This window comes from Notechis scutatus, chromosome 6 (genome assembly GCF_049901735.1).
Source record: "Notechis scutatus isolate UNSWTSFEM ecotype Mainland chromosome 6, rNotScu1.2, whole genome shotgun sequence".
In the NCBI taxonomy this organism is placed as follows: Eukaryota; Metazoa; Chordata; class Lepidosauria; order Squamata; family Elapidae; genus Notechis; species Notechis scutatus.
This window is the reverse complement of record NC_142014.1, coordinates 66,102,479-66,126,405: the sequence shown is the minus strand read 5'-3', so window position 1 is coordinate 66,126,405 and position 23,927 is coordinate 66,102,479. Positions and strand designations below refer to the sequence as shown.

At 40.1% G+C, this 23,927-nt stretch overlaps 1 protein-coding gene across 1 annotated transcript in view; it reads right to left on the bottom strand.

Moving 5' to 3' along the window:
* The window catches only part of B4GALNT3 (beta-1,4-N-acetyl-galactosaminyltransferase 3), a 108,990-nt gene that overhangs the window by 15,849 nt on the left and 69,214 nt on the right, over positions 1–23,927 (bottom strand). Inside the window, exons 4-13 of the mRNA XM_087968577.1 lie at positions 18,890–18,985; positions 17,147–17,237; positions 14,984–15,084; positions 13,462–13,529; positions 9,953–10,031; positions 8,277–8,343; positions 6,441–6,584; positions 5,802–5,911; positions 4,155–4,255; positions 3,054–3,112 (exon numbers count right to left, since the gene is read on the bottom strand). Coding sequence (XP_087824703.1) covers positions 3,054–3,112; positions 4,155–4,255; positions 5,802–5,911; positions 6,441–6,584; positions 8,277–8,343; positions 9,953–10,031; positions 13,462–13,529; positions 14,984–15,084; positions 17,147–17,237; positions 18,890–18,985 — 916 coding nt within the window. The remainder of the gene's footprint in view (positions 1–3,053; positions 3,113–4,154; positions 4,256–5,801; positions 5,912–6,440; positions 6,585–8,276; positions 8,344–9,952; positions 10,032–13,461; positions 13,530–14,983; positions 15,085–17,146; positions 17,238–18,889; positions 18,986–23,927) is intronic.

Below are 23,927 nucleotides of genomic sequence, written 5' to 3'. Positions count from 1 at the left end.
AAAAGAAACAAAGCAAAAACCTGAACTTCCAATAGCTACAAACCACATCTCTACCCAACAACCACAACCCAATCCAAAACCCAATCCACAAATAAACACAACCCAGACAAATATTGATATCCCAATCCTCATCAGAGAAGCTGTTGAGCGTGAACGAAACGTCAAACGCCATCTTATTTGGTCTAGAGGTCACCAATAACAATGATGACATCACAACTGTCCGAAACATCATAAGGGATTATCAAGCATCAACCATCTCCGCTGATGAAATACTTGACATTTCACGCATTGGCGAGAGCTCAATAACAGTGACGGCTCTGTAGCCCCACGCCTGTGCAGAGTGATTTGCAAAAATGAATCAAGCAAACGTAAATTCATTTATACTATAAACTCACTCGCCAAAACCAACACCAACCATAAGAACCTCCGTTGCCGCCCTGACCTAACCATACAGCAACGTGCCCGGCTCCCGTGTACTCCGCATTGAACTCAAAAACCGTCTAGACAATGGAGAGAAGGACCTGTACATTGACTACCATGCTGACTGTATCAAAAGTAAGCCACGCAACCCAATACTCAGCTTTTACCCTCAACCACAACCCTACCTCAACCGATCCACCATCACCCAAGACTAGGCACGCACGCCCCAACTACCTCAATTCCAACTACTGCCGGCCTTAAATGCAAACTACTTAATGCAAGAAGCCTCGTGAATAAAATACCTGAATTTCTCATCCTCCTAAATATGGCTAACTTTGACATTATATTTGTCTGTGAAACATGGCTCAATGCATCTCTCCCCGACTCCATTACCACAGTAAGAGACTATCATGTTTACCGATCAGATCGTGAAAATCGTCGAGGAGGTGGTGTTGCTATCTTCTATAAAAATCCTTACATCTAAAAAATATCCAAGTTACCCAGGAGCTTGCTCTTCCTGAGACCATCATCTGTGAACTATCCTTAAATATCACAATTGATTCTTACTATGTTACAGAGCACCTGATTATGACATCGAACATGTAAACAAGCTAAATACATTACTAACATGGGCTGCATCCTGCCCATACCCTTTTATCTTTCTTGGTGATTTCAATCTACCTCATATTGACTGGACCCTAAATGATTGTACAACTGAAATCATACACACAACCTTCTACAATGCTATTACAAATCTGGGACTGGAACAACTAGTAACCAACAACACTAGACTAAACAGCTGCCTCGATCTAATCTTCTGCAATAGTTTGAATTTAATTTACGGAATACAAACTAAAGAACCCTTTCCAGTAGTGACCACAATATGATGGACTTTTGTCTCAACATACGTCCACACAAAAATCACCACAATGATGTAATTCCCAATTGTAACTTCAAAAAGGCAACTATGATCTTATACACAACGATCTCTCATCCCTTGATTGGCAATCTCTATTCACTGGATGCAATACTGTTGAAGACCATTACAACATATTTTTACTTGAAGTCAAAAGAGTCATCAAACTATATGTACCAACAACAACTCCCAAAATAAAACAAAAAGCAGATTACCCATATCAATAAGGAAACTTCAATCCAAAAAGAGATCACTCTGGCGGAAAAACAAATCTGGTCACGTTGCCAATTTCAAAAACCGATACAAAAATTTATGCCACCAGATAAAGACCGAATGCACCAATTATCACATTAAACAAGAGGAAAACCTTCTAAGCACCAATTCCACCGTGCTTTTTACAATTTTGTAAACACCAAACTAAAAGACTCAAGGTCCATCCCTCCCTTGATAGGACCTGATGGTAAAGACTGCAAGGGCGACACCATTAAAGCCAACATCTTTAACACATTCTTCGGCTCAGTATTTGTAAACAGCAATGGATCATGCCCAGTATTTCCTAGCCGTACTACAGATAACAACAATGATCTAATACATATCGATTTCACAGAAGACAATGTTGAAAAAGCACTACGCAACCTAAAACCATCTCTATCTATTGGACCGGATGGAATATGTGCCTACTTCTTAAGAAAGCTATCCACTGCCATAGCCAAACCTCTAAGCATAATCTTTGAAAAATCTTTCAGAACCAGCTCCTTGCCTAACCTATGGTCACAAGCCACAGTCATCCCCATCTTCAAAAAGGGAGACCCAAGCCTAGTTGAAAATTACAGGCCAATCTCCTTATGCTGCGTCACCTGTAAAGTCATGGAATCAATTATTAACCAATCCATCATCCTTCACTTAGAGACAAATAACCTACTCTCCAATAAACAATTTGGTTTCAGAAAAAAACTATCCTGTAATCTGCAACTCTTACACTGCAAAAACATATGGACGACACAACTCAACCAGGGCAAAGCAATAGACGCAATCTACATAGACTTCTGTAAAGCCTTTGATTCAGTGGTACCGACAAACTACTCCTAAAAAATAAAATCCTATGGTATCTCTGGACAACTGAATAACTGGATAGAAGCATTCCTGTCAAACAGACAACAAATGGTCAAAATCGGGCGTACTATCAAATCCAGTACCTGTCAATAGTGGTGTTCCCAAGGCAGTGTTCTAGGACCAACTCTCTTCATACTCTACATAAACGACCTCTGTGATCATATTAAGAGCAATTGCGTTCTCTTCACTGATGATGTAAAGCTGTTCAATACCACAGACAATACTGCTACCCTACAAAAGATCTTGACTATGTATCAGAGTGGTCAAACAAATGTCAACTTCAAATCTCAACAAATAAATGCTCTGTCTTACATATTGGCAAAAAAAATCAGAAAATAAAATACAAGCTGAATAGTCAAGATCTTGTTGATGACTCAAGCTGGATGTACTCATCTACAAATGCTAGAGCCCACTTCCCCAGCTATCTATATACTAGCTTTTCTCTGGTAATATATCATGACTGGCATCACAATGCTAGACCAGATAATTAGATTTAATCTAATGCTAAATTAGCACAATGCATTTTCACAATCAATAATCAGACTTAAAGCATAAGAGGGAGAAGGATAAAGCTAGCTTCCACATCTGACATAAAGATACATACCTTGTATTTTTGATTCATCTTCTGGTGGATCCATCTGCATGTATTTAGAAAATCCAAACCTGCAAGATTTATGCCAATTACTTCACATGGCCAGCATTCAATATCCCCTCCTTGACATATGACCGTAATGGAGTTTGCCGATCATGGTCATATGTCATGATGGTCATGAAATGGGACAGGCAACCAACCTGATTTTAATTTGTTTGGGGTTTTTGTTTTTTTTAGACAACCAGACTGCAGCAGTCAAGAAACAAACATTGCAGTTGTTAAGTGAGCCCATTGCCTGCTATGGAACTATTTTGGCAAAACCATCATAAAACACAGTTACATGACCATGGGATGCTGCAAATGGCCATAAATGCAACCACGTTGTGGGGCATCTAAAGTGTGGTCACATGACCTGGGAGGGAGGGCGGTGCAATTTAGGCACTTCAGAAACAAGTTGTAACTGTTTTTTTCTTCCCAAAGTGTAATTTCAATGGTCATTAAATGTCCAGTCATAGGGAGGACTACTTGTATTTCTTCAGCTTCTAGGAACTATTTTATGCAACCAAGAGAATCAATTGATGACAATTTTCCCAAAATGTGTCACTTTGAAGCTTCAGACAACCAGTTGAATTCTTTTGCCTTTCCCCAAACATGGAAAAATTACATGTCAGAGAATTCTCAGCTGTAATTTTTTATTGCATCAGTTAATTTGTGATACCCGTGAAATATTTATCTCAGGCAGGGACAAACCCAGAAAGAGTGCCAACAAATTCTAGCCACCAATCCCTGATAAATGGGTTCTCACTATTTTTTAATCAGAAAACAAAAATTCAATGGTGCATACGTCTTTTCAATCTCCTTTTAAATTTAATATACTATCAGTCATTCGCTTATGTGGGTATATGCACAATGATTATTTTGAGAGCCGATATGCATCGAAATTTCATTTTAATGTATGCTGATTAGTATACATTTAAAGTGACAATAAAGATTCTACTCTAACTCTACTCTACTCTACTCTATTCTCTGAACCCATTAGCCTTAAGGAAAATTCCAGTTATTGAAAAAATATTTTAGCAACCATATAAAAAGTGATGGGAGGAGTTTATTTACCTCTTCAGATACAACTCACTTTCCTGGTAGATGCATTTGTTAAGTGACTCCATGTGTGTCAACCGGGTGTAGTCATTGGGATACACAAAGGATAGTCGAACCTGGAAACACCCAAAGAGAATTGAACAGAGTATTTTGTTGAGTGAAGGACAAACAATGCTGTTATTCCCAAAGCTGTATGTTTATCTTGACTTATGTCCACATATATTGCCTGTGATGTATTTGAGTTGAAATACATTTCTTTTTGTACCTATGATAACAAGCATATATTGATTGAGTCATAATCAGAGGTGGTATTCAGCAAGTTCTGACCAGTTCTGGAGAACTGGTATTTGAAATTTTTAGTAGTTCAGAGAACAGCAAATACCACCCCTGATTGGCCCCACTCCTATCTATTCTTTGACTCCTAATTTAATGCAGCAGATTTTACCAATTAGGGTCAGAGTTTTAAAGTGTCATGTCATTCATGTCATCATACATGAGAAATAAGTAATTGTGCTTCTTCACAGTAAGGTTGGAAGTATGAACTGACCATACAAATAAAGATAACCGTAGTTCCCAAACTTTCTGTCTGGTGGGATCATAATGCACAGATTGGTTATGGTATAATATATGTGTAAATGCCATACAATCAAAATTAAACTAAATATCTAAATATTCTTTTTAAAAGCTTTGAAATAAAATTTTGGAACTGATGGACAATATTCAGGAGTTTTCATCTGGCATCTTGAACTCTTAAGGGTAAAATCAATGGAAAATAACATTAGACAACTGTAATGAACTAGTGAAATTTGGTTTTTTAAAAACATTTTGAGAGGTCCATTTCTGCTGCCATCATACAAAACTGTATAATGAGCCCATTGTCATAAAAATTAATGTGTTTTCTCTAATGCAAGTAGGCTAGGTAAGACTCAAATTATGTTTCATGTCAGTAGAGGAAGCAAATAAAGCTTGGATGGTATTAATTGGTGAAAAAATAACAACAAACCCCTCAACTAATGTGGAATACTCACAGGGGTGGAATTCTACTGGTTCGGACCAGTTCGGGTGAAATGGATGTTAAAGTTACAGCTGGTTTGCTGAACCAGTATTTCAACCGACCGGCTGGCCCCATCTCTCTCACCCCACCCCTCCCAGGAGTCTCCACGTGGCCCATTTTTGATGGAGGTAAGTGCAGGGTCTGCGCGGAGTCTCTGGAAGGGGGAAAAAATGAGCTTTCTGGAAGTCCAGAAACGGGCCTGTTTCCGGCTTCCGGTGGGCCTCCAGAGGCTGTGAGGGGCTGTTTTTGCCCTCCCAGAGGCCCGGGGAAGGCCTCTGGACCCTTGGGAGGGCGAAAACAGCCTCCCCCGACCTCTGGAGGCCCATTGGAAGCCATAAACAGGAAGTTCTGGTAGGCCATGCCTACCATGGCCATGCCCACCCAGCAACCGGGCAGCGAACCAATTGCTGGGATTTTTGAATCCTACCCCTGAATACTCATCAGGAGCAAATTCTCAAAAAGGGTTCAAGATTACACAGCGTATTGGTTGATAGACAACTACCAGAGGATACCAAGTACAACTATGCTATTTCAATATTTCCCTTGATACCTTCAGTGGGCAATGGGTGTAAGCTGCAAAAAGATGTGAATTGAGAAATGAGACTCACAAAATTGAGACCCTGGTAGCGCTGTAGTTTGAATCCATTGACCACGTAACTTGGTTTGTATCGACATTCTGGAAAGATCCGGCGGATGTGGGATTTCCTTAAAAGAGGCACTAAGGAGACCAAAAATAAATGAAAAAGGGGCAATTGCAAAGGCTACCTTTTCAAGCTGTCAAACATTACCTATCAAACATTGCGGCCAGGTAACAGGCCACCTTGAATTAACGTACGCCGTTTGGCCTCCTTCGTTTCTGAATATTAGGGCTATGCAGAAACTTTGAAAGAGGCGATTTTAAAAGCCCGATAGTGCCAATGAAGCACTTCAGCTTCCCCAATTGTCTCTGCATGTATGTGCCTGCCCAGCCAGTTTGTTTTGCTAGTGGTTCCAGCAGAAGCATTGTCTACGCATAGACAGACATATATAAAAGCCCCCTGTCAGCTTTTGAAGCAGCTGCGTGAGTCTTGTGAAGATCAGATGGTTCCAGAGGGTATTTGGGGAATGACCTTTGGTCACTAGCAGGCTTATTTGGTTTTGTTTCTTTTTTTCTATTGGATTTTCTTTTTTTAAAAAAATGACTATTCTTGCCCTACTAATGCAACTGAACTCTGAAGAGCAGCCGAGCAGAACATCAGAATGTTTACATGCATAAATTGTGTCCCGGTGGTCAGCCTTCAGCATGTCTGCTGGATGTTCTAGAGCATCCTGACTAGGCAGCATCTGGTTTGCCCGAGTGGCTGGGGTCTGTGGGATATGACCAACTTCATCCATTTTGAGAAGAGTTTCGTCTAAGATATAAAGAAAGAAAAACTAATGAAGTATGGTTGAAGTATGATTTATAGCAGGGTCTCCAAACTTGGCAACTTTAAGACTTGTGGACTTCAACTCCTAGAATTCCTCAGCTCAGCCAGCTGGCTGAGCTGAGGAATTCTAGGAGTTGAAGTCCACAAGTCTTAAAGTTGCCAAGTTTGGAGACCTCTGATTTATATCAATGAAGTGTGAATTCCTGACAGTGAGAACAATTAATCAGTGGAACAACTTGTCTCCAGAAGTTGTGGTGGCTCCAGAAGTTTTTAAGAAGATATTGGACAACCATTTGTCTCCAATTCTATGCTTTCCTGCCTAAGCAGAAGATGTCCAAAGTCCCTTCCAACTGTGTTATTCTATTCTATGATAGATGGGAGAATGGAGAAATAATTTTATTTGCTTAGGATATGAGGCAGTACTTGAGAAAATATGACTTCTAGAAGACCTCTAGACCTCTAGTCATCTAGATTTGGTCTTCTCAGGTTGGCAATTTCCAGACAAACCAGGGCTGCATTCCAAAAATCCTCATCTTGTCTAAGGATCCCAGGGTAGGAAATGCGGCCCTATGAAATTCTATGCTGTCTTTACCAATACTGGAACTCCAATGTCAGGAGAAGCAAAAGATTTGAGGCATATTTAAAGGTCCCTTTTCTCCCAGTTGCCCTATATCCTTAGCCTCTCCATGCACTAGAAACATATATGGCACAGGGAGAAAATCACATCAACTCTGACCTGATGTAGTTACATTTTTCTCCCATTCTTTCAAACTCGTTATTCCATCTCTTCCACTCTGTTCTTTTTTTCCTGTTAAAGAAGGTCCATTTCTTGGGGATCTTATAGAGCTACTACTGGAAGAGAAGCCATGGGTTGTGCCCAAGAGGTCTATTTTCCCAATCCAGCTGGTGTGCCAGTTGGGAATATAATTAGAGCAAGAGGACTTTGCTAGAGTGACTCACAATCTCATTGCTTCTGGACTTCTGTAATGCCATAGAATGCATGTGAAAACTACAAGTGGTCCAGAATGAAGCAGTTCACATGTTGTCAGGTGCTCGTACTTTGAGTATGTGACATTAATTTTGTGAGTCTTACATTGATTGTCCATAGGTTTTTGGTTTTTTTTGGGGGGCAAACCAAAGTGCTGATTTAAATCTACAATTCCCTTATATGGCAAGGTATCTGGAGATTTTCAGGATCACCTCTTACTAACCAGCTTTTACTGAGGTATCACTTGGGGAAAATTGCTGATAAGTGTCCTATTCTGATAAATGAGAGACAGGAATGGCCCTAAATGTTGATTCTGTGGTAGCCTCAGTTTTCTGAATAGTTTCCCACTGGCTGATTGTTAACTTTAGAGAATCTAGTTATACTTTAGAGAACTATAATATGGCATAACATCATCCACAAAGACGTCAATAAATATCAAAAAGTTTCCTTTGGTAGGAGCAAATAGTAAAGGGCCATTAAATGGAGCTTTAGTCAAGAAACTGTACTGTGTAAGCCAATCAGTTTTGTCTCTTGACACCCTGTGAAATCTGTCAAATATGTAAACATGCCTAGAAAACATCTGTTTTCTGTGCACTAGCATTTGTGACAAAGCATTTCAGATAAAAAGAGGTCATGAAGTCAGAGAAGAATGGCTACTGTTATTAGTTTGGTGGTATAGAAAGACTTACCAACATAAAGGGAGAGGAATTCAGAATCAATAATTGTAAACTTGGCTTCAGGATTATCCAGTCTCCACTGAAAGAAGAAGGCAGATGCATAAAGATTTTATAGATTTGTTAACTGGGACAGAAAGCAGATTAATCTAAATGCACCTTGGCTATCGTGGCGTTTCAGAAAACAAAACCTGGAGATTCACTGACTTCTGGAAGAACACTGTTGAGCTGTGTTTGATTTTCCAGGTTACAATTTCTGATCGACAAAGTCAAGGAAACTATTTCAGAAATATTTTGTACAGTCGGTGATTGAAATGCAATTTGATTTGAAATTTTAGGACTTGCTTCCTTCAGCAGAAGCGCTTTGCAAAAAGTGAATGGTAAAGAGTACAATTTAATACAACCAGGGGTGGGATTCAAATGTTTTAACAATCAGTTCTGTGGGCGTGGCTAGGTGGGCGTGGCTAGGTGGGTGTGGCTAGGTGGGCCTGGCCATGCCCCCCTTTTTTGCAGCCCCCCCCATTTTTGGGCCTCCTGGGCCTCAGGCAAGCTTCCTGGGGGGGGGGCGTTTTTGCTCCCAGAAGGCTTCCCTGGGGCCCAGAAAGGCAAAAAATGGAATGGGGGGGGGGGAACGCAGAACCCACCTGTGCTCCATTTTGGGGCTCCTGGGCCTCAGGGAAACCTTCTGGGGGCGTTTTTGTTCCCAGGAAGCTTCCCTTGGGGCCCAGGAAGGCAAAAAATGGAGCAAGGGGGAGCAGCCCCCCCACACCCCCTTGCACGCCCTTTTTTGCCTCCTGGGCCTCAGGGAAGCCTCCTGGGTGAAGTGGTAAGACATCAAGGGGGATCCCAGAACAGCTGATCATTGGAACAGCTGATCATCGGAACAGCTGATCATCAGGAGAGGGGGAAGAATACCTTAAGGCAGGGTCTCCAACCTTGGCAACTTTAAGACTTGTGGACTTCAACTCCCAGAGTTCCTCAGCCAGCTGAGGAGTTGAAGTCCACAAGTCTTAAAGTTGCCAAGGTTTGAGACCCCTGCCTTAAGGAATGACTGGGCGGGGGAGAACACAATCAGCGATATTAGGCATTTGCGTGATGTCGTGTATGCGCAATAAGTACTGACTAGGTGGGGAGGGGGAGGGCGGGCAGAGAGGGGCGGGGCCAGCCAAGGGCACAATTTGCTGGTTCTCCGAACTGCACAGAATCATAACAACCAGTCCAAAGTGGTCCAAAGCGGTAGACCCCCACCCCCCACCCCTGAGTACAACTAAATTAAGTACGACTCTGGCAAAGACCATATTTTCATTTTTCTTTAGGGGGAGATTAAATGGTATACGAACATGGAACCAACAGATTCTATTTGGGTTTCTGGAATGTGATAAACTTATCAGGTAGGATGTGAGATACATGCAATCTTTTCTTTATTTTTTTTCCTCTTCAGTATCTTCTCCCTCCTCCCCCTTTTCCACCTAGAGGCATTTAAGGTGGTTTGAGCATTTTGACTACCAGAATCATTGTTGATATGTGAAATTGCTGTTACTAATAACTGATAACACACTATATCAGAAATAAGATGCTTTCTCTGACAAGAAGAAATGAAAAAGTTGGTCCATGAAATTTGTCTAATGTCAAAACTCCTAAGTCAAATTCCTGTACAGACAACCAAATACAAATCTAACTAGTGAACTTACTGCAACTTCCACATGATCTGTTCCTTTGTCATCCTGCTTGTGCAGAATTTCAAAGTAATATTTGTTTGCAGCTGACAATCTGTAAGGGAAGATCAGAGATTAAGGCAAAATAAGTCTTTTGCTATCAATGCAGTGTATTAAAGTTATAGCGTGGTGCAGTGGCCTAAAGGTGGAGCTCTCACCTCACAATCAGGAAGCTGTGAGTTCGAATCTGATATTTCTCTCTCTATGGGCACACTGAGAATATATTTGCTGAACAAAACTCCACATTGGTGACAGGAAGGGCATCTGGCCATTCAAACACTCTGCTAGCTCCGTTCAGTTGTCCAGACCAGGGGTGGGATCAGAGGTGGCATTCAGCAGGTTCTGACCAGTTCTAAAGAACCGGTAGCAGAAATTTTGAATAGTTCGGAGAACCAGCAAATATCACCTCTGACTGGAGATTTAAAAGTATCCTTCCCCTGCCACGCCCACCAAGCCACGCCCACAGAACCAGTAGTAAAAAAAATTGAATTCCACCGCTGGGTGGGATGCTACCGGTTCTGCTTGGCTCTATAGAACTGGTAGCTCTGAAGAGCAGCAGACACCAAACCGGTTCTGTGTTTGCTGCTGTTTGGCCCACCCACCTGCCTGGGCTCTTACCTGTCCTTTATTTCCTGCCTTTTCAACCTTAGCTGCTTTGCATGGCACAGCTGAGGTTGAAAAAGCTGGAAAAAAGAGGCTTTTCAAACGCTGTGCACCTCTACGCTGCGCTTTTCAGCTCTCAGGGCGGCACAGCTTACGTTTTTTTTTACATGCACGCACAGCAAAACATAGTCACCGAACCTAGTAACACCGATTGAATCCCACCCCTGGTCCAGATCCACCCTGCCAGGGATTATGGGGTCATTAAAAGAAGATGATGACAACGACAGTGTATTAAAATTATTGAAGAGGACATTTTGAACTAGTTTCCAAGAAAAGCATAACCGCACTTGTTCAGGGCAGATGATGAGATTACTTTCTTCCCACATGGGAAGAAGGTGGGATAGTTTTCTTGACATCTTCTCTCGATTCATCTTTCTTTCTAAGAGGCCCCATCACTAGGTTCTACAATATTTTGGACCTTCTAGGTGGTAAAGTTAATTAATCAGCCAGGCAAAGTAATATTATGGCAGGTTAAAGGAGAAAACCATAATATGTTCTTTGTGCATGTTGAATTCCAGAGTATGGAGCAGCCAATGTATAGATGATTTAAGGTGCCATATGATCATTTCAATCAATCCATTAATAACATGTGAATGTATGCCTGGCATTTGAAAAATGTGGAAATAAAGCATGGCAGATGCTCTTTCCTTACTGCTGGGTTAAAACACTAGCCAACTCTCCTTGAACCTGTCGAAAGCTACACCGGGGTGACATGTGCTTGTTGCCAATCCCTATCTGCCTGTTGTTCTGTGTCGCTACTAAATGGAATTCCTCTGGATTTGTTTTCTCCCACTTCCACTCATCACCGGTTGGGAGGAAAAAAGATTCCCATTATTCATCCTGCAGGATGATTCAGGAATCCTGGCCACTGTGCTCTCTAGGCTTCTTCTTGTGCCTTGTAGATCCATTTTGTTGTTTTTGTGTGTGTGTGGGGGGGGGGCTTCAATCAGCACTGAGTCTTGGCAACTGTCTGGACAAGGTTCTGAAGTTTTTGTGAAAATGTTTTTAGAAGTGGTTTGGCCTTGCTTCCTTCTTCCTAGGGTTGAGAGAGAGAGAGTGACTGGCCCAAGGTCACCCAGCTGTCTTTGTGCCTAAGGTAGGTCTAGGGTTCATGCTCTCCCAATTTCTAACCTGATGACTTAACCATTAAATTAAACTTTCAGAATTGAATACAATAAACAACCACACAACAGACTGGAGTTATGAAGAGAGTAGTAATGGTGGGAGGCTGGGCCCATCCTTCTAACAATACAAAGCTTTAACCTTGCGTTTAATCAGTAGCGTTCAAACTCGCGCACTACAGCCAACTGAGCTGATGAACTGTACTGGAAAATTCTGCACCTAGCTGTCAAGAAACTCAATGGCAGAACATTGACTGATGAGACTGACTGCAGATTAGAGAGAAAGAAGCATATCTGCATAATTTTGAAGCTGCCACTGAATATCTCAGTTAGTCTCTAATGTAATGGGCGGGGAAGCATGATAGATTTTATATAAACCTTGTGCCTGTCACTGAATCCAATTGCCTTAAAGAGGGAAACAGTCCTCTAACATCTAAGAATGACATAAACCTGTCTCATTCATGAGTTGGGAACAAGATGATAGCCATGCCAAGGAAAATTGGTGGAAACAAGATATTGCCAGAACTTGTTTATGCCAAGGTTAGGTGCAAATGGGGAAATAGCCCAGGGGAAAAGGGGACCAATAATGTGGGTGCTCCTTGCTGCTCTCTGAGCTTGGTGTTTTTCTTGCCAGACGTTGCATGATCAAACTAGGTAACATCATCAGTGCCAGCCAGTGGTAGGATGCTGCCGGTTTAACAATCGGTTTGAATGTATATTGAACGTTATAACCTTAAGGTATACATTGAAGTTTAAATAAGAGTTGAATGGATAAAATTAAAAGATATAAAGGTGTCATACTCCAATTAGTAACTACAGGAGAAAATTTGTTTAATGAGAAAAGATCACATGAAATTGAAACAGGACAGACAAAAGTATAAACACAATGATTTGAATTGAGATGAGATAATCAAAATAAAGTTGAGAAAATTAAAAGAGGGGAAAAACTATATCGAAAATGCAAAATAGTAATAAGATATGGAATAGAACACAAAAATGAGCATGAAATTGAGTTTGTGTCTGCATAAAGAAGTTCAACCCGGGACCATGCTATTTTCAAAAAAAGATGTTTTACTTGTATTTTGTGTGTGTGAAAACCCAAATAAAACTTTATTTTAAAAAAATCGGTTTGGTGAGTGCGTGCGTGCTTGCGCTGAAAATGGAGATTTAAAAGCTCAGCTGCTTACCTTCCAAGTCAGCAACGGTAAGTAGAACAGCGAGGAGGGGAGGGGGAATATCAGCTGTGCCATGTGATTGAGATGAGCTACAAAGCAGGAAATAAAGGACAGGATAGGGCAGGGGGGCAGGTGGGCAGGGCCAACTGATCATCATAATTACCGGTTCGCGACTGGCGCCATCACATTAGCACTTGTTTTAGTAATGCAATGTCTTTAAGAAAACCACCAAACTCAGAGAGCACCATGGACCACAGTCCAACCCAAAGCTCTTCTCTTCTACTGGATCAATAGATGTGTGGAAACGTATACCACTGGCCACTAGGGAGCACTCTGAAACTATTTTGAGCAAGTAAAAAAACTCCATGTGCAAACATTTTGAAGTCGCAGAGATTTAGAATTAAAAAAAAAACACAGTGGCAAAAGACTTGAAAACTGAGTTTAAGATAGGAAAGAAGACAGGGCTACCTGGATTGCATGTAGCTGAGTAGTGTACAAAACAGAATTAAGATCCCAGCTTACTCACTTCACGAGCCTTGACTTTTGGCTCTTGAATTTCCCAAATTCACCTGGTGCTGTCCACTCTTTTCCAGTCTGAACAAAGATACAAAACATCCCTTTTAGATTTGGTTTCAGTCGCATAAAGCCCAAACGCATTTGTTTCACTCACTATGTAATTGTGTACAAAAGATTAAGCACAGATTAAATAGCATAATAAACATTGTCCATGGTAATTAAAGAAAAGGAATGCTCTTAGACTGCTACTTGCTCTTGGCCTTCGAGACAAGACAGCATCTCTGTCAAAGCTGGATGAGAGATATAAGAATAGATGAACTGTAGTGGAAGTGGAAGAGGCTATTCACCTACTAGATTTGCCGTCTGCTACAGTGTCATTCTTGGCTGACCCACATTTAGATGGGTGCAGTGTGGCTGTGACTGAGTAAACGAGGCCAAAAGGAGAAGCAGAGACAAAGCAAAAATTATGCGCTATAAATATTGAATGAATATATGCAGCCATGCATGAATGAATGAAATAAGACATTTCAAGAGCGGGCTAACATAGACAAAAAGCATGAAAATTTTAGAAGGTAGGATAGCATGCTCTTACACCTTTTGTTACCATTTTTTTTAATTTTATAAAGTTAAAAAACAAAAAACCCTTCCTTTTAAAATATCCAAATACTTTCGAAATGTGACTTTGCATGACGATAGTCCATACGTTTAAATTGATAACGTTCTGCCTATTTTTCATTATCATCTTCATTTGTGTAACCCAAACATCACAAGAGAGACTGTTTTCATAGTTTGAGAACTCATGAAGACTAGAAACGGAATCTTTATGGCCCTTGAATTAATACATCCAACACGTAATAAACATATGTGGTTATGAAATGTTAATATTATGTATAAGACAAGTTGCTGTGATATATACCCTTAACTCTTTTGGAGTTCTACGCTACGTTGGGTATCTGTAGATAGTAGAATTAAATGGGAACTGTTTTACATTATTTTCTCATTTCATTTTTAATTTCCCATTTTGTATCCCGCTACAAATCTGACAGTTGGTATCTCTGGTCTCTGTAATAGTCCCAGGTAATTCTATAATTCTTACTACACTATGGGATACTTGAGAATATATGACAGCTCTCAAGCATTAAGATATAATGGTTGAAAGATGAATTAATCTCAATAGTAAATTGATATTGTAAAGTTGTATTGATTTCAAGTGCACAACATTTATTAATTTATATGGACAACTCTTTTCTTTTGAAGTGTAGTAATAGCAATAGCACTTAGACTTATATACCATTTCACAGTGCTTTCTAGCCCTCTCGAAGCGGTTTACAGAGTCAGCCTATTGCCAATCTGGGTCCTCATTTTACCGGCCTCAGAAGGATGGAAGGCTGAGTCAACCTGAGAATCGAACTGCCGAACTGCCAGCAGCCGGCAGTCAGCCGAAGTAGCATGCAGTACTGCATTCTAACCACTGTGTCATCACATGTATGTTGTGCATGAAATAAAAAAATTGAAAGAACGTGGTTGATCACCTTGCCTACATTGGCCATCAGTTGAAGCTCTGAGATGTTTTTTCCTTGGCTCAGCCAAAACTCGGCATTGTCATCAGCCCCAATCGCAAACTGAAACATACCTACAGGAATTTAAAAATAAAACTGGATTTAAAAGTAAGAAATATTCTAAACAGATGGGAAATGGTGTTCCATGCCAGTGGAAGCGGAGTGATGTATCTTTCATAAAAAATATCATCTCTGTTGAATGATATGACGATGTTTCTTTAGTTTTTCACACAGTAACAATTTGCAAAAATTGGAATAAATCCAATGGTAGAACAAACAGTTAAACTTTGTGGTGCATATCTGCACTCTTAGCAGATATCCAATGAGAACCATTTTCCTAATGCATATTAATGTTTGATTGATTTTTAACCATTCATATTTTTACCATCTACCAAAGAAGTCCAGCTAGCATCAATTGTGATGCCGAGTATCCATTCAAGAAGCTTCAAACACAACTTACTTTTGGAGCATATACAGGTTTGTACTATACAGGTAGTCCTCGACTTACAACATTTAGTGACTATTTGAAGTTACAATGGAACTGAAAAAAGGACTTAGGATTGTTTCTCACACTTACACCCATTGCACGTGATCAAAATTCAGACGCTTGGCAACTGGCTTGTATTTATGATGGTTGCAGTGTCTTAGGATCATGTGATACCCTTTTGCGACCTTCTGACAAGCAGAATCAATGGGGAAATCAGATTCATTTAACAACCATGTTAACAACCGCAGTGTGTCAACTCATAAAATATTTCTGTGGTCTTTTAGAGTTGCCAACAGAAAGGGAGTGGGATACAGCGGGCAGCTTGAATTCCATAAATGTTTTCAAAGATAGTTTCCAGGCAACCGAAGTTTCTGCCATGCAAAATTCTAACCGGAGAGCATGATTGATGACTCTTGGCTATGGATGTGTCTCATTGGAGAATATGAATTATGATACACCCAGGGGGTGGGGGGAAACTAGGGTCAAGGGTGACAATGAATTATGTGTCTCAGAGTCGGCTACACCCAGGCAGTGCCGCATCTTTTAACTCCTAATAAATCCTTTTGCAGTTTGGCTAGACACTCATGATTTAAATGGGGTTTAAGTGTCGGAATCCTGACACAGTGATTTGTTTAACAAATGTGGCAAGAAAATGGGACAAAATTCACTCAACAAATATCTCACTTAGCAATGGAAATTTTGGGCCCAATTGTGGTTGTAAGTTGAGAACTATTTGTGTTTGATGAGGAGTGTAAAGTTTAAACAGAAAAGTAAGACAAAAGCCCTTTAAAGCCCTTCATGGCTTGGGACCAGGTTATCTGAGGGACTGTCTCTTGCTGATCACATCTACCCAACCCATTAGAGCCAGGAGACAAGGAATGTTGCGGGTCCCATCCCTGAGGGAGATACACCTGGTGGGACCCAGAAGAATGGCCTTCTCTGTGGCGGCTCCCTCTCTCTGGAACATCATCCCCTCAGAGATTAGAATGGCCCCCACTCTATCACTCTTCCGGAAAGCACTGAAGAGCTGGTTCTGCCAGCGGGCCCGGGGAATATAGAGCAGGATGGAGCCCATTAAATGGCTCGTGTGATGTGTTGTAACCGGGGGTATTATATTATTTTATTAATTTTAAATATGATTATCCTCTTTTTATTAGTTTTATTGTTTTATATGTGATGTTTTTATATTCCTGTAAGCTGCCTTCAGTCGCTATGTGCAAATAGGCAGCAATATAAATTCCCTAAAATAAATAAATAAAAAGAAATGTAAACAATAGAAAATTTAGGGGTTAATAACGCAGAATAGAGCAAGTGGTGATAAACACAGAACATTGTCTCGGTGTCCAGAAACCCGTGATAACTCCAGATTCAAACATTAATCTGCCATAAAGATGACACTGTCTAAGAAAAGGACTTGCATTTAGTGCAATAGACTTAAGCATATACTAATCTATGGGATGCATTCAGCAACACTCTTATGTATTTACTCAGCAGCAGGTCAGAATCCACATGTGGGCCTGTACAAAGGAGTAACAAATATAAAGGATACATTAATAGTGTTATTTAAAAGCTATGGAACTATGTTAGATCCATGCTATTCCATGCTTGTAAAGTTGTTTGTAATACAGCCAATTCTACTCTTCCCTTACCATCCTTGTATGGATGCAGGTAACCAAATATCCGTAATCCATAGTTTCTCCATTTGGGTGATACTGCTAGCTTCTTCAAAGTAGTCCGTGTCTAGAAGTATAAGAAAAAGGAAATGTTAGCATTATTGAATTGAGCTGCAGTAAGATAAAGGAATGGAGTAGAAAGAACAAAAAGGAACGGTTAGGAATTCTGAAATAAGATCGAGGCTATTCAGAGAAACGGAGCACGGGCAAGAACAAAACAATGTCAGGATAGAGCTGGAAGGGACCTTGGAGGTCTTCTAGTCCAGCCCTCTGCTCAAGCAGGAGATTCTATGCCATTTCAGATAGGTGGCTGTCCAGTCTTTTTAAAAGAACCTCCAGTGATGAAGCACCTACAACTTCTGAAGGTAAGCTGTTCCACTAGTTAATTGTTCTCATTGTTAGGGAGTTTCTCCTTAATTCCAGGTTGCTTCTCACCTTGATTAGTTTCCATCCATTGTTTCTTGTCCTGCCTATAGGTGATTTGGTAAATAAGTTGACCCCCTCCTCTTTATGGCATCCCTTCAAATACGGGAATCCTGCTATCATGTCACCCGTAGTCCTTCTTTTCTCCAGACTAGCCATACCCAATTCCTGCAACCATTCTTCATATGTTTTTGTCTCCAGGCCTTTAATCGTCTTAGTTGCTCTTCTTTGCACTTTTCCCAAAGTCTCAACATCTTTTTTGTAATGTGTTGCTTCATGCTCAGGCTGTGACTTGAATAGTTCAACGTTTTAAGGCAATCATTTTTACTAATATCACTTTGCTGTCAGCATCAGTAATCTCTGGCTTCTAAAGCAATGAGCAACTTGCACTTAACATAGCAGTGCGGATCCCAAAATATCAAGTGTAGCAGCAACTTCAGCCCTATCATTCTAATTCTTGCCAACACGTAATCTTGTACAAACTAAGTTTAAAAATACAGTAATCTTGTCCAAAGAGCCATGTTTTATTATTTAAAATAAGAACAAGCTTAACCTAAGCCCAGCTAAGAACTCATTCCAATGTATATGCCCTTATTTCTTATGCAGGCAGCACTGGAAGCATTTGTTTGCACATTCTTCACACTCATGTTGTCCAGACCCAATAAACTAAAATTAGCTTTATCTAAATTCTTCTATAAAAAATTCCAAGTGCAAATCGTAATTATTTTGTGTCAGAAGGTCATAATCTTAATTTTGTTTTAAATGTTGTTACGGATGGTAAGAAAGGCAGTGACGTCAACAAACCATGATTTAGAAAATCCTGAATTAAATGTACCCAAACACTATTGGAAGGCAGAATTCTTTCTTCATTTTGTAAAAGAGGAGAATGTGGGCCTAAAGAAGTTCAAATTATTCTATTTTACACACATTTTGAGAGGACCCAGCTCTCTGGAGAAAGCTCTAGCACTGGGTAAGGTAGTGCTAGAAGGAAAGAGAAGAAGAGGATAGCCAGCAGTAAAGTGGGTGGACTCCATTACAATGATAATTAGTGCACAGTTGGAAGACCTGAGAGACTAGGTCAGGCACAGATCCTTGTGGAGAAAGTCTATCAGAGGTCTCCAAACTTGGCAACTTTAAGATTTATGGACTTCAACTCCCAGAATTCTCCAGCCAGCATAGCTGAAGTCCACAAGCCTTAAAGTTGCCAAGTTTGGGACCCCTGATCTATGTGATTGCTAGGAGTTGAAAACAACTTGATGGCACATCATCAATCAATAGGCCTAAAAGGATACTCACATGAGGATACAAAGGAAAGTGAAGATTTCTCCTCAATTGTTCAATAGATGCACCACACCAGTCTTCAAAAACATGAAGATTTACTTGACCTTGGAACTGCAAACATATGAAAATGCAACAGTTTTTGTTATCCAAATGCCCCTATAATCTGTTACATTATTTTACAACTTAAAGGCTAAAGATTACAAGATAAACGAGGCGCTCAGGAAGGTTACATGGCATCCTCCATGAAAATGTAACCAACTTGGGTGATTGCAAGTTGTGATTCTCAACCTGTGTTTAGGGATCACTATTGGTCCACATGGGTACTGCAAACGGACCATATTCCAAGCACTGAAATAGATTTTTTTTCTTTTTCTAAAAACAAATGGCCAAAATCTTGTTGGATTCCCAAATCAGGATATTTCAATTAGGAACACAATAATCTTATTTAACACAGTTTGATCTAAATTTGATCCTGCACAAACCAATTGTGTGAACTCTACGTGCTGGGGTGCCTGAAGGTATCACTTTGCCAACCTCTGTCTTATATGGAGGTCCTTAAATATTATGGATGGCAAAGTGATGCTCTTCATAGAAGAAATATTGGCAATTGCAATTTTTTAAATCCTATTATATGTAACATCATAAATCACATTTCCTCCACATGCTGTCCTCCAGAAGAGTGAGACTTGTAGGTATATCTTGCACCTGGGCTTGCTGGGAATTTATCCATAAAGCTCAGGTGAGTCAATAAAGCCTTAGATAACTATGCTGTTTAACTTTGATTCTTCAATCTAAATTGTGCATTTTCTGGAGAAATTGCTCATGCCCTCTTCCTTCCTTCCTTCCTTCCTTCCTTCCTTCCTTCCTTCCTTCCTTCCTTCCTTCCTTCCTTCCTTCCTTCCTTCCTTCCTTCCTTCCTTCCTTCCTTCCTTCCTTCCTTCCTTCCTTCCCTGCCTTTCTTCTTGGTGCAGAATCAAGCCTCTGGTTCCTCAGTTAATTTGTTTGAGTCCATCCAAATAAAAACCTAAATAAATACAATAATGGATCCTTTAGTCTTGGCTTCAGTTTCTCGTTTTATCATTCAAAGTTTTATTAGTTCCTCCAAATATAATATAAAATACAAACATACAAGACAGAATAATAGGAAAATAAAGGGTGGGGAAAGGGAAAAGTGTAGGGCAAAGGGAACAAAGAATAAAAACATTGACTTCTGACTCCTTTTGGTGCAGTTGAATAAGATAATAGCATCAAACCTCAACTTTTTTACTTTTATATAATAAATGAACTAGTCATTTCTATAACAACAAACCTATCTAATCGGCAAGACCCAAAATCAAAGTTTCATTTTCCCCCACCTCAAGGACAAAGTCCAAAAGTGGTTTTCAAGTAAAAACAAAGTTAATTATGTTCTTGCCTTCAGTTTCTGACTTTAGATAGACACATAGCAGGTTGGAGAAAAAAAGACATTTAAACAGCAACAAGGTTAATATTTTGGAATGGCACTATCTATGAAAATCTAAAGGTGTGGAGATTTACTTACAGTGCATGTAATTAAAATATTACCTCTAGGTAACGTTGAAATTCATATTATCTAATTTTATTATAGAATTTAACACATCTTTAAATATAGTACTTGATGCAATGGCACTGGAGATAAACTGATATGTATGTTTTGACAGCTTGGTTCACTTTGCTTCAACTACTGTATACTAAACATTTTACTGGAATGTGCCAATGTTTTTCTAAAGCAAATATTATAGGTGTAAATTAGGAATGAGACAGTCAATTAATTGAAAATATGTATCAAAACCTAAAATCAATAGCAATTCCCTGTTATCAGTATTCTTCATAGCTTATTCAAATTTCTTCTGGGTAATGGGTGCAATAGCCATTTGCACTTTATTAAAAGGGTAAATGAGCAGCAATAGAAGCTGGGATATAATCTAAGGATGTCCAAGGTCCAGAATTATGCCAAATTTAATAGACATTTTAATTTGAGAACTTTACGAAGAGAGCTGTGAAAATATTTACAGAACCTTCCCATCCCAGACATAAACTGTTTCAACTCCTTCCCTCAAAGTGGTGCTATAGAGCACTGCACACCAGAACAACTAGACACAAGAACAGTTTTCCCCCGAACGCCATCACTCTGCTAAACAAATAATTCCCTCAACACTGTCCAACTATTTACAAAGTCTGCACTACTATTACTACTAACCTTCTCATCACTCCTTATCACCCATCCCCTCCCACTTGTGACCGTATGACTGTAACTTTGTCACTTGTATCCTTATGATTTATATTGACTCTTTCCTAATATGATTTGATTGCTTATTGTACCCTATGACTATCATTAAGTGTTGTATCTGATGATTCTTGACTCTTGATGAATGCATCTTTTCTTTTATGTATACAGAGAGCATTTGCACCGACAAATTCCTTGTGTGTCCAATCACACTTAGCCAATAAAAGAATTCTAATTCTAATTATTTGTCTTGTCTGAGGCCTAACACATCTTCATTTAGATGTAGAATCTCTGTTCTAAAAACAACTAAATTTTTTACTGTAAAGGGCAATGACTAGTAAGTAGACTATTTTCACTATTTTAATTTCTTAATTCCTTAAAAAAGTAGACAATGACTATGTTATCTTGTGCCAAATTTCCATTGATGAGAACAAGATCAAAGAAACAGTCCCATGCAATTCCTTCACCTCATACCATGTAAAAAGAAATAAAATGAAGTGATGTCTACTCATGTTCAATAATGTCTTTATCACATACAGTGTATTTCTTTCTGGCAGTATGCAAAAAGGAAAAAACCCCAAGCAAAATAAAATAATTCAAAAATATTCCTCTGAGAAGCACCCACAAAGCTGCCAAACTAACTTTCTCCACGAAAGATCTTCTAGGGCAGCTGAAGCCCAGGAGGAAAGGTGAGGCAAGAGTTCTTAAAAATAGTAAACAGATTGCCTGCAACCTCCCCAGAGCTGTATCATGTGAGGGGGGAAAAAGCTATTTTTTCTGCAATTTCAAATACACTAGATTTGGACCAAAAATATATAGGCTTAGCATATGGACATTAAGCGGGTGCAGTGGCTCAGTGGTTAAAGACACTGAGCTTGTCAGCTGAAAAGCCGACAGCTGAGGTTTGAGACCCAAGCACTGCACGACGGGGTGAGCTCCTGTTCTTGCTCCAGCTCCTGCCCACCTACCACTTCAAAAGTATGCAAATGCAAGTAGATTAATAGGTGCCACTTTGGTGAGAAGGTAACAGCATTCTCTGCACCTTTGCCATATAGCTGTGCTGGCCACATGACTACATAAAGTGTCTTCAAACAAGGCTGTCTCCCTTGGCTAAGAAACAGAGATGCGCACACCGTGCCCTAAAGTCAGATATGACTGGACAGGAAACCTTTACCTTTTTACCTTATGGACATTATCAATACCTTAAAAACGTATTTTGGAACTGGCACTGAGTCCTAATGTAGGAGTACCCTGACTTCCATTTGTAGGCACTGCTGGTTTCATGCAGTGCATCATAAATATACCAATCAACATACAAGCAGGAGGTATAAAATAGTTTTTAAAATGGATTTCAAATTCTCACTTCTAAGGCCCACTTCTTTGGGGACAGATGTTATGAGGAGAATAGATCTGCAGAACAACATGAGAGAGAAAAATTGACAGATCTTGTGCAGGCAGCCAATCCCTAATCATTTTTCCATAAGAAATCTTTTCATAGGTCACAAGCTTCCTCACAAAATGAATACTTCAGCTTCAACCATAACAATACAAGAACACACAATAGATACAAACTCAAGGTTAACTGCACCAAACTTGACTGCAGAAAATATGACTTCAGCAACAGAGTGGTCAATGTTTGGAATACTCTAACTGACTCTGTGGTTTCTTCCCCAAATCCCAAACACTTTAACCTTAGACTGTCTACTATTGACCTCACCCCTTTCCTAAGAGGCCTGTAGGGGGCGTGCATAAGTGCACCAATCGTGCCTATGGTCCCTGTCCTATTGTTTTTTTAATTTTTCTTATAAGTATCTCTTGTATTCAAAACAATATTTATTCTTATACCTGTATCTTGGAAGCGATTAACAAATCAAATAAATACTAAATACAACATGTTGTGAAGTAGAGAGCAATCATGACAAGAAGAAAAAAATGGAGAAGGTTGTTGAGAACGTTTCCTTATTCTACATTTTCTAAATGGCCTTCAGAAGGTTGACAAAATTGTAGGTCTTTAGGGAAACAATCAAATATATGTTTAAGCAGGGGTGGGCTTCAAAGATTTTAGCCAAGGGTTCTCTGCCCAGTTGCTGGGTGGGCGTGGCCATGCTGGGTGTGCCCTAGCCAGCCTCCTGCACCATGGTGGGGGGTGGGTGGGTTTTTTGCCTTCCCTGGACTCCAGAGGCTTTCCTTGATCCTCGAGGAGGGGAAAAAGGCCTCCCCAGGCTCCAGAGGCTCTCTGGAAGCCAGAAACAGGCCCACTTCCTACCTTCCTGAACTTCTGGGAGGCTCATTTTTCACTCTCCCTGAGCCTCCACACGCATCCTGCACTTACCTGCATCCAAAATGGGTCATGTGGGAACTCCTAGGAGGGGAGGGGCAGGGTGGGTGGGGCCAGCCAGGACTGGGATATGTGGGTTCTCTGAACTGCATAGAATCTCACCTAGGGGCTCTCCCGAACCCCTGCAAACCCACAGCAGCCCACCCCTGTGTTTAAGATGAGAGTAAAATTTAGGAAATGTATTCCTTGAAATATGCACATTTACTTCTAAATATAAGGCTTGTTTATTATATTTATACCCCTTCCAGGGGTGGGATTCTACCAATTCGCACCTATTCGCTAGAACCGGTTGTTAACATTCTAAGCAGTTTGGAGAACTGGTTGTTAGAAGAAATTACTGGCCTAATCCTGTAAGGAAGGCAGGAAGGAAACATTCTGGTGTTGCTTACAGAAACTGCCTCTCCATTAACCCTTATTACATTCTTGGCAGGACTAGACTTCCTGTCTAAGGAACGTCTCTGGAGGTTTTT